We start from the raw sequence: 11,939 nt of genomic DNA on the forward strand, positions 1-11,939 counted from the left end.
ATGGAAAATTAAAAAGATTAATCTTTCCTCTGAAATGCCCGTTTTTCCCCCCACTAAAAATGAAAAGGAGCGACTCATTTGGCATCTTGCAGGTTGCTTCATTTGTTTGCTTTAGCCTTTATTACTTCATTATGGGGTTATTTAAATTTGTATACTGCAAGTGCTTACTCCTAATATAGGTAGCAAGCTTCACCTTAACTCTACTAACTTCATTTGTTTAGTTCTTCATCAACATGCAATACTTAGGAATCCCATCAAGATGAAACAATACAGAAACCCCTTGTTATACCTTTAACTGTCTGTAATTGCCATTCTTCTGTTTCCTTTATCGCATGAACACAATGTATTTTCTCTTTACATATCCCCTATGGATCTATTTTATAATTTCATTTTGGTACAATTCCCCATAATATTGCAGAATATGCTGTTGTGAACAAACTTTTTTGCGCATCTTCACATCCAGTGCAGAATTGTAACAGGAGACAGATTTCCACCCACAAAAGCTCCAGATGTTAAAACATTTCCCAACATCGGCTTAATACAGTGACGGCAACACCTCCCTCCCGCCCCTCCCAGTAGGCTTGGGATTGTACTGTATTCCCTACTGGTTTACCCTTCCCCCCAGTAAAGGGTAACATTTTTCCCTGGGTGCAGAGGCTTCCTCCCAGTCTTCCAGACTGAAGGACCTGAAAGAAACAAATACAAGTTTTTATTCAGAAAGCAAATTGTTTAATCATTTTATGATTAATACACGCTTCTTAACACAGATAAGAAATACAAATTAGTGTTGCTCTGTAGTATGCAGCATAACAGAGCACCACTGTAGTATTTTTAGAGTGAAGTTAACTGCTATTTCTTGAACATTTTTTGTATTAATTTTTCATCAACAGACCTCATAATATTTCTAGTTCCATTTATACCTGAAATAATAAGCTCAATTAAATCATACAAATCACTTAATGTTTAGGGACAACATTGTGTAGGGTAGGCCCATTGTCTCTGCCAATGTTTATTAAAAGCTTGTATAACATGCACAGAAATTACAATTCAGGTATCACTCTTTTACCTCCCAAATTCAGTTCTACAGAACTAATAAAGTACACTCAAGGACAGTTTTCATTGTGCATGTTTTTTTTAAAAAACGAGATTACAAAAATTTGCTGATGATTGAAATCTTGGTCACTGAGTGAAGCGGTCATTAAGTGAGACAACACATGACCGTTTCACTCAACAACAGTTACCTTGATACCATTTTGTGGTTGTTAAGCGGATGGGTAAGCACTGTGGGATGCCCCTGGAGGCCTAGCGCAGGCTGCGTGAACGTCTTTCTGCTCAGGAATTCAAAATCTTCTCTGTCAAAATCCAAGCAGATATTCTGCCTCTGAGCAGAGATATACTTATGCATGGCCTGCTCTAGGCCTCCAGGGCCCCCACCCCACCTTGGAGACACCTTGCACTCTGTACCTTACTGCATTGCCCCTCTGCTCAAGAGATGAAAATCCAAGTAGGATTTGCTTTGAGAGACAATTATGTGCTTGGGTGTCCTGAAGCATCCTGCACTCCTTTCCTTACTGCATGCATCTACACTCAAGAGGCTGAAAATCTTACTTGTATTACAACTCCCTCTCACCCCTTGGCGTTGGCTGAAAGAACTGTGTGCCAAAGGATTTCAATTCTGTGCCTGCTTGGATTTTAACAGGGAACTCTTTCAGCCAGCAACCAGATATGAGCATGAGTCCTCTTGGCAGGTAGCAGCAGCTTACAACATTTCCTGCCAGCTCCCCCACTGGTTTTTTTAATCGAGGCTGATAGTGAAGATTGCAAATGGTGATCCCGTTTTCAGGCCGCTTGGCAACTGGTCATAAGTGCGAATAGTTGTCAAAAACCCAAATCAAATCACATAACCACGGGGGTATGTGTGTGTGTTTGCAATGTTTTGTGAATTAGAAGTGCTTTACAAACCATAAAATACTCTTTTTGAGGCCATCACTATTTCAAACCATCATTAAACAAACAGTTGTAAGGTGAGGACCATCTGTAGTTAAATATATAGTGTGCCCAATAAAAAGAGAACAGAACAATTCATGTATTGGAAAAGTCCTACAGGCATCTCATAAATAGTTGAAAGATAAATAATTTACCTCTAATTATGGTACTGCAGCTTGAATACGTGAGGTTAAACTCCATAGTAAGCTGCAAGGCGCTCTTTTAGAGGAACAGGAAACTGGTCTGAGAAACGCCTCCAATTTTCATCTCCCACTTGATTTTTAAATCCATGAAGGATCTGAAAATTAATTGAAAGTTAACTTTTTCCAAAGAGACATTTGCAAAATAAATGCCCAAATATTAGGGGCTTGTAAATCCTATGGAAGATATATTTTGGAATGCATGACAACAGATACATTTTAAAACATCCAGTTATTTTTTGCAGATTGTTATAGCTCAGTGATGGCGAACCTTTTAGAGACCGAGTGCCCAAACTGCAACCCAAAACCCACTTATGCATCGTCGGGTGCCAGGTGGGTGTGGCCCATTGGGTGGGCGTGGCCCATTGGGTGGGTGTGGCTGCGGTGGTAACGGCAGACTGGGTGGACTAAAAAGTTCAATCAATCAATTCCAACTTTGCAAGATTTTTTTTCCCATGAGAAGTTGAAATTGACTGATTGCTTGAACATTATTTTTTTTTTGCACATGACAGCGGAGGCCTAAAGCGAAAAGGTTTTATAAAACCCAGCTGAAGGCCTAGGACTGGAGCGACGGCATGCGTGCCCACAGAGAATGCTCTGAGTGCCGCCTCTGGCACCCGTGCCATAGGTTCGCCACCACTGCTATAGCTGTTTGGAAGCTGTTCTTCCATGCATGCATATCCATGCATGCATATCCATCCATGCATGCATATGCAAACACAGCCATTCTGCTTTAATATAACAAATGAAAAAGCTGGTTTTCGAATGTTGCCCTTAGAAATAGGATAAAACTGGATGAATTCTAAAGGTGATTTTCCTCTGAACTTAGAGGAATAGCTTTTATATACCTATACCTATACCAGGGTAGGCAACATTGACTCTTTTATTACTCATGGCTCAGGAATTCTGGGAGTTGAAGTCCACGAGTCATAACAGAGCCAAGGTTGCCTACCCCTGACCTATACAATCTCTCCAATATGGAAGACAAGAGTAATAATGAAATATTTTATTTAACCATTCTAATGTGTCCAGAGACTGTGACAGACTTTCTGGACCATCATAAGCCATGACAGTCCCTTAGAAAGAAGAAAGGAAAGGAAAAGACAAATTATAGGGAAAAAATTGAAGAGGAATGGAGACAAAAAGTAAACAGTAAAATTTCTCCAAAAGCTCTTACTAAAAAAGGTAGCACCAAGGAACTAGTGGGAAATGCTGTTTGTTGCCACCTAAAGCTACAAAGGAAACATTCTTCGGTCTTGCCTGTGGCGCAAGGAGAAAAGCAAGCTAACTGAGGAACTCTTTTAACAACAGGAGGAAAAATGGAATCATCTCAAATTACAGATCCACACTAGAAATGATATACGGTATTTGCCTCAAAATACAGTGGCTTGGTACCATATAAAACACTGTTACCTCACATTTTTAAAAAAAATAATAATAATATACTCCTTTGAAAAAAAACCATTACCTTACAGAACATGTCTCGAAGATCATCTTTTGGGCTAATCCATGATGCAACAGCATCACAAAAAAATATAAAGTCCTGCAAATGTTTATAGAAATTGTAAATTAGAAATGTTCATTAACAGAAATGCAATAAATTATTTCAAAAATAAGACTATACTTTTCTGCCCCACAAAAATACATTCCAAATAAATTGCAATTATCTTTCATATTGATATCTTATATAGTTAGCCCATTCCCCTTTCAAAACCTTAAGTCAGCTCATATATATTTATTTCTTTGTTAATCAATCATATTTGATTATTCAAATATTTAAATTCAATTCAATTCCCTTTTTTATTAAGACCAAAGTAAGACTTACTTGGACTACTCCACTAGGGTTGACAGTAATCATGGTACAAATCCCACGGAATGCTGAATCCTTTTCCTCGTTGTCCCTTATGTTTCGCAGAGAAGTGCACCTAATACAACAAAGAACCCAGTTTTAGATTTTTTTTGCTTTTAATTTAAATTTTAACAGTATTTGATGGAATAAGTGTCACAGCGAAAAGACCTTAAAGACTAAGTAATGCAACCATCATTAATCTTACATACTTTCTACCTTTTTAATATATTAAGCCCTATTTAATTCCCCAAGGGTTGTCAATATTAAATCAGCTACTTTTCTATGTTCCACAGCTGATATTGAATGTGACCTGTATTCCATTAAATACTTCTATTAATATAAATGTACACACACACATATATATATATATGTATAGAACTGTCCATCACTAAAAGCAGTATATACTGCAACAATATAAAATTTATAATGTATCATAACATAACATTTTTAACTTGTTACAGCAGCAAGCAAGCAATTTGGTACAAATCTAGAAACATGTATCTCAAACAGCAAGTCAAATTGCAAATGATTTGAAGTAATGTAATGCAGTGTTTCATGTTTTATGCTATTTGCATGCATATTACCATTCTGGTGGATTTTAAATGCTTTTAATAATCAAGCTTTGACACATCAAGCATGTGACAATCTTATCCCATGCATCAATTAGTTGTTAGCTACAACATGAAATATATACACAACATACTGCTAAAAAACCTCACAAACCTGATAGGACAAGATTAGTCACATGGTTGGCAATGATTAAGAATAGTGATATTTGTAACCAACTGAAAAGTATATCTAGAAGTGAGAATAGAGGAAAGAAAGGAAGGAAGAAAGAAGAAAGTGAAGAAAAATGAATTAAAAAAAGATTGAATAATACACACCAGGGTCTTATAAACTGCTGTAGCATGGGGGCCACCTCTTGAGGACAAACGTAACCAAGACGACCAATTGTTATTGCTAAGGTAACGCAATCACGGTTATACACCACCAAACGCCAACCAAGACATGAGCAAATGAGGGGGTAAGGAGAAAAATAAAGAAAAAACAACAAATAACTCAGAAACAGAAACCAACAGAACCTGTGTATGATAATAAACATAAGATTTCACCAGTGCTGTTCATTACCACCCCTAAAAATAAGGGGCAGCAATATGTGGCATACTATTTGGCGGAGGGCAGGGAAATAAAGGAAAAAAGGAATAAAGTGAATGAGAGAACACCAAAATTATGATTAAAATCAAATGAATAGTTTTAATCAATATTTTAATACTGTTTAATTGCAACAACTATTCTATTTAGGGAATTTGAAACATATTTATTAACATAATGAATATTTCTGTGTAATATTTCAAATTAACATTTAATGGGATAAATATTCATTTGAAAATCCAAGCAGAATTATATCAGAAGCAATTAGTCATTTCATAATGCTATTTTTATTATTTAAAATTAAATAGGAAAGAGGATAGTATGCACATAGCTTCTCACAGTAAAAATTGTTTTATTAGATATTACATCATTTATCTCTGTTAAGAAGAGTTTCAAAGCTAAAGATATGACAAAATGTAATAAGAGTAATCTGCTATCTGAATATTTTCATGTCTTTAGTATGAAAATTTGACTTGAAAGTGGCCATAAACATGTTTTATTGGTGTTCTCTCAGCTCACAGAGCAATTCTTCAGAAAAGGGAAAGTGTGGGTATGTTTAAGGATTATTTGAAGCAAACTACATGAATACTAAAATCCAGCAGATTTGTATGAAGCAGAGAAGCCTATGCTTAAAAGACATTATGCAACACTCCAAAACAGGCATTTGTGTGAACAAATCTCATGAACACATGCAGTAAAGCTGATGATGCTCTTTTTCACTGTAAGGTTTGTTGTAGGATGTACCAACATTATAAAATTTTCTTATAAGACTATATGGATAAAATTAAATATTTAGCTTTATTATTAAATCAAACTGTTCATGAAACCTTGGTATTAGTAATCAAGTTACTTTTTCGTTCAAAAAACCAAACTGGATAAATTCCTTTACAGTAGCATTGGTCAAAATTTATATACTGGCTGAGAAGTATGCACCACTTATGTTTAGCATGTATTTTTACTTTGTGTAATTACTGTATTGTGCCAGGATAACTAAAATTATGAATTCTGAATTGTGATTTCAGTATTATATTATTTTAGCAGAATATCCCACAACAAATCTAATGTGCAACACATTCAACATTTATTTATAGTATATAGTATGTCTGGGGTATCCGTTTTTGAAAATTTAAATTGTAATTTTCAGGAAACTGATTTCCTTTAATTTCTGCATAAAGAAACCTAGTGCAGCAATAATGATTTAAAAAGGGTATAGTCTTCATTTCCTGTAATGATTTGGGATATTTCTTTCATTCAAAAGGATTATTCCAAAAGATAGAATTATTGAAAACACTCTTACTGAATACTGCAATGCTTACAGGGTGTCAAATCACAGGTATAATTCGTTTTCATTACAGAAATAAATACACCACTATACTACATCTTTCCATTATAAGTTTAATAAACATGCATAGAATGAAACTTGACCTACATCCTTAAAAGTCAGCCAAAAGTGGTTTAAACTGAAGCTCTGATAGTCATTCATTTCTATACCAGACTATGACTTTAAATACATATTTAGAGTGGCAGTTTGGTTTGGTCCTGCCTTAGCTACGAGAGCCAGCTGGGTGACTTTGGGCCACTCATTCTCTCTAGATCAGGGGTGTCAAACTCGCCAGATCACATGACGTGTCGCGACATATTGTGACTTTTTCCCCATTGCCGGAGCTGGGGTAGGCGTGGTTTCGGCATGCTGTATCTGCCCCGCGGGCCGGCAGTTTGACACCTCTACTCTAGATCATCCCACATCTCACCTCACAGGGTTATGTTGGAGAGAAGCTAGGAGAAGGAAGGTGAATTATGTATGTTCACCACTTTGAGTTAATTATAAAATTTAAAAAGTGGGGGGCAAATCTAAATAAACAAATAACCATTTGTAGTCTAGCTTTCAGACTACAATGCAGACATAGCCAGAAAGGTAACCAGAAATTTCTAGAACACAGGAGAATTTGTTAAAAACATGTTCCACAGGGTATAGCACAAGAGTCAATTCCACTGTAGAGCATCCTTCAGTTCTAATACCATAATACACATCAACCAAATGGTATATGTTAGCACAATGTATAATGTCCAGCCACTTAAACCTATTTGGTTTCATCATGTAGTCCATTACAATTATGAAGATTTCAAGTAAGCTACATGCAAAGGACTAATAATTTGTCTCATATAAAAAGAAGTCTAGATTGTTTTAATTATAAATATAACTCGATTTTAGTAATTTAGCTAAAATTGTTGAGGTCTTATGCACTATTACAAAAAAACCCTACTGGAAATGAGATTTTGGGACAAAATATTGATAATTTCATGCCAGCAAGACAAAAAAAAAAACAAACAAAATTTTCTCTTTCTTAATACAAAACAAATTCCTTCCCATTAGTTTCAATTGTAGGGAATTAATTACCCTAGCTCCAAATTTGCCCCAAACCTACTAATCTTGTGGGAGTGCTCTGGAAAAATTGTTCATTAATGGAAGATCCCTCCCCAACCAACACAGTTCCAGAATATCTCATTTGCTCAGTGTTAGAATCCCAACATCAGAGAAGCAAAAGCAACTAAAGCTAATTAATTTGGCAGGAGTTGCTTATAGGTAGTCAACTTACGACCATAATTGAGCCCATAATTTCTATTGCTATGGAACACAGTCATTAAGTGAATTTTGCCCCATTTTATGTTCTTTCTTGCCACAGTTGTTAAGTGAATCTCTACAGATGTTAACTTAGTAACATGGTTGTTAAGATAATCTGGCTTCCCATTGACTTTGCTTGTCAGAAGATTGCGAACGGTGATCGCATGATCCCAGGATACTGGAACCATAATAAACACATGCCAGTTGCCAAGTTAACAAATTTTAATCATGTGACCATGGGGATACTGCAATAAGTCATAAGTGTGAAAAACAGTCTTAAGTAACTTTTTTCAGTGCCATTGTTAACTCCAAATAGTTGTAAGTCAAGAACTACCTGTAACAAACAAACTGGATTGAACAAACATCTAAACTTCCTCTTGCTTTTAACACTGATGGAGTTTTCCTACAATTTTGTGTAATACATTTTAAAAGTCACTGCAAACAGATCAGTTGTAGGGTACCTGTGTTTTCTAACAAAGTCTTTGGTGTGTTGGGTCTGTTAATAATTTCTACAAGCTGGTGCAAAACCATAGGGACGTAAGGCTGCATCTCTATACCTAGAAAAAAACAACAGACAAGTAATACATTAAAAATCACTTTTCATTATGGCAAATTAATACAGCTGACAGAATTTATAAGTGGCTACAAGACCAAAAAATAACTACACAACTGAAAATTCAAACTAGCATTTAAAAAAAAAGCCAATCTCACCCATCTGAATAGAAATTTCTCCAATTGCCCATGTGGCATTGTTACACACAGAAATGAACTCTGGGTTTAGGTTTGTTCCCAAAATTGGCATGAAATCAGCTGAAAAAACACAAAATAAGCCCTATCATTAAAATTTATCTTTTGCTAGAACATAGCATAAAACTTCAGCATAATATAATTTTAGCAGAAAATTCTCTTGACATTTTAACCCCCCCCCCCCCATTATTTATAAAACCATCCCAACAAAAAAGTTCAGAATCCAAACAGGAAAGTCCATTATAGATATATCAATGTATTAAAATTAATCTCCCTTCTAGACTACGGGCATTTGGATACATTTGTCATAGGAACCTGTTGTTTTTTTAAAAAACATGCAATAGCAATTTCGGAAGTGAAGTAAGCATAGTATTTATTAGGATCCAGTCAGAAGAAGGTAGTAGGTGAAAATTCTAAATCTGATCAAAACAGGTATTTACAATCTACCTTATAGCAATCCAAAAGGAAAGATAAGTGTATGGAAATGAGAGAACAGGGTGAAAATTGAGATTTAAATATTAGTCACTATTAATGGAAACAGGGTAGGGTATTTTAATCTGAATATGAGGAAAAGGGAACCCGGGGTTTGCAATGAAGAGTCATTTTCTAAAATGGACAGAAGATATCTTGGAAACTGGGTTGCTCCTCCCATTTGTCCAACAGGCAGGACTAACAACATTTTGTAACAATACTAGAGCAACAGGAAAAAAAAATTCTCTGTTGGGCAAAGACATATTGGAAAATGACACCAATATAAAGAAAAGCAGTTAGAGACAAGCCTGCTAGTGACTGCATCCATGGTGGCAGAAAACAGACTGATCATTTGTTTATTAAGGATTCCTGAGATTGCAAGGAGAACCAACACTCAGAATGTTCACACCAGCTGGAACTCTTGCCATCAGCTGCAACCTCCCTCCCCTTCACAACTGACTGTTTTCTCCTTCCATTTAAAAATCTCAAAATACAAAGGAAAAAAAGCTCAATCTTCTCAAGGGCCTTGTGACAAGATGTGCTGCCTGATTATGACAGTATTGTAATTTGTCTCACGCTGGAGTTTTGTCTTTTTACCAAATGCATTGGAAGTGCCTTGTAGACATTTAGGAAGCTCTTGGTGTAATCAGAATAGCTGTGAGCAGTCATATCTAACTTGAGGTGGAGCAAGATTTCTATGAAGGAATTGTCAAGCAAAGCAGATTTTTTTTTTTTTGGGTCATTTCTACTGTGTGATTCTGAATCAACTGGAGGTATGATACATGCTTTCAAGAAGCAGGATGGCTGCTGTCACCAAGAAAGAAAAGAGGATCACCAGAGGGGAAGAAACGGAATTGATGACCCAACTAATACATACAGAATCAGGAAAGAAGAACTGCAGAGCACACTAGTTGGTAAAAAAAATTGAGCAACAGAGAAAAGAAGTTATGATAAAACAGAGAAGTATGACTATAGTCAGTGTGGCTTTCCAAGAAAACTTGGCAAAGAGTTATTTTTCTCTCCTCCTCACTTCTCCTCTAACTTAGGAAAGACTAGAAACAGGAAAAAAATCAAAGCAAAGCTATTTAGAGGAGTTAACATAATAGGAGTTCAATAATCAGGTCTAAACATTGTGTGGATAAGGGATGGACCAAGTGAAACAGTTATGTAATTATTGTAAAGAAAACATTAAAATAAATAAACAAAATTGTATGTTCTTTAATTAAGATATATCCACACCCATTAAAGAGATAAGAGTAAACTGGAAATATAAGCACTAATTATTTATTTTGTTTTGGACAATAAACACCACTATAGATGGAAGAAGTACACTGTGTTTATGCTTGGATTTATTCCTATTCACTTCTCAGTCTTTAGCAACCCCAGGCACTGGAACCTAGCAGAAACCTAGCTGGAAGAAGGAGTTGGTTCTGTCTCATTTAGCAACTGTTAGCATCTCTTACTAATGCCTACTAGAACAAATGAGAGGAATAACACTGCTTTTAGGATACTTTCCTCCACTGAAGAAAAATGTTATTCTCAATTAAACTATGTAACGTGACAATTCACATAGCCCGTGCTTCACTCTTTTATTGCCAAGAAAAAACTAGTCAGCAAAATGATACATCCATATCTATCAGAAATCTTCCTGAACACATGACCTATATACAGTGTAAGAGAAAGCTGGTGGACTTTTAAAAACTATTTATAAACTTGCTTGTAATCTTTAAAAACTATTTGTAATCATGGTTTGGGGAGGTTCTGCAACCTCACGATCCAAATGGCTCACAAACACAGAAGGAACAATAGATTCTGGATTTTACCAACAAATTCTACAAGAGCACGTCAGTATATCTATGACTTGAAGTTTAAATGAATGGGAGTTACACAATACAAGAGTGATTCTATATACAAAAGTTAATCAGAATATCAAAGGCAGAAGAAATATTATATTTAGAAATATCCAAACAAATGCCTCAGCCACATTCCAATTACAACACTGCAGCAAATTCAAAAGCAAGCGGTTCATGCAAGGCTTGCTTTAGACTCGGGTTGAGTATGCACTGTCCTAGGGCTTCAAAACTTAAGGCACATACTCTGAGCCATTTGGTGTAGTGGTTAAGGTGCTAGCCTAAAAACCAGGAGACTGTGAGTTCTAATCCCACTTTGGCATGAAAGTCAGCTGGGCAACCTTGCAGCAATCACTCTCTTTCAGCCCAACCCATGTCAGAGTTGTTATGGGGGGAAAAGGAGGAGGAACTTCACCACCTTGAATTATTTATAAGAAAAACAAATAAAAGTAGAAAATAAATAAATCACTGAGTTAGCTCTGAATTTGTGCAAGGCCACATAAAACAGCAATGAATGGAAGTAGTTTTTTTTTTAAAGAAGAATGGGTCAAAATACCATAAGGCCAATGTGTAAGAGTGCTCAACAGGTGAAATCACTGCTGCTAAAGGAGGTAATCCAGTTAATAAACTAAAGCTTCATCTGTTGGTTGTTTTATCAGAATTTATTTATTTATTAGCAGGATGCAGATGAAACTAAGATTACACTGTAATCCACAGTACTTCAGGATAACAGACAGTTTACAATCATTATATGGATTACGGAATAGGAAAACTTTACAGAGTTGAAGAAAATACGCATCAGTATTAAACTAGATTTCTTTAAGCCAAGGCAGAAAGACTGTGTAAAGCAAGGGTGTCAAACTGGCGGCCCACAGACCGGATGTATCACGCGCAGGCCAGGCCCACCCCAGCTTTGCAAAGGCAAAAAACATAATGTTATGTCACAATGCACACGTGATGCATCGAGTTTGACGCCCATGGTGTAAAGCAAACAAATAGGAAACAATCACTTCTTTCCCATCATTCTAGGTAAGAAATTATTCAGTGAAATAATCCCTACC

The 11,939-nt window shown here is 36.0% G+C and overlaps 1 protein-coding gene across 1 annotated transcript in view; it reads right to left on the reverse strand.

The window, feature by feature from the left end:
- Nucleotides 1–561: 561 nt before the first annotated feature.
- The window catches only part of TNPO1 (transportin 1), a gene marked incomplete at its 5' end in the record, with an annotated part of 33,628 nt that continues 22,250 nt past the window's right edge, over nucleotides 562–11,939 (reverse strand). The window contains 7 exons of the mRNA XM_015819432.1: nucleotides 562–686; nucleotides 2,142–2,284; nucleotides 3,655–3,729; nucleotides 4,012–4,111; nucleotides 4,920–4,995; nucleotides 8,272–8,367; nucleotides 8,522–8,620. Coding sequence (XP_015674918.1) covers nucleotides 2,177–2,284; nucleotides 3,655–3,729; nucleotides 4,012–4,111; nucleotides 4,920–4,995; nucleotides 8,272–8,367; nucleotides 8,522–8,620 — 554 coding nt within the window. The remainder of the gene's footprint in view (nucleotides 687–2,141; nucleotides 2,285–3,654; nucleotides 3,730–4,011; nucleotides 4,112–4,919; nucleotides 4,996–8,271; nucleotides 8,368–8,521; nucleotides 8,621–11,939) is intronic.

Source organism: Protobothrops mucrosquamatus, unplaced genomic scaffold (assembly GCF_001527695.2).
Source record: "Protobothrops mucrosquamatus isolate PMUCROS unplaced genomic scaffold, P.Mucros_1.0 scaffold919, whole genome shotgun sequence".
Taxonomy (NCBI): Eukaryota; Metazoa; Chordata; class Lepidosauria; order Squamata; family Viperidae; genus Protobothrops; species Protobothrops mucrosquamatus.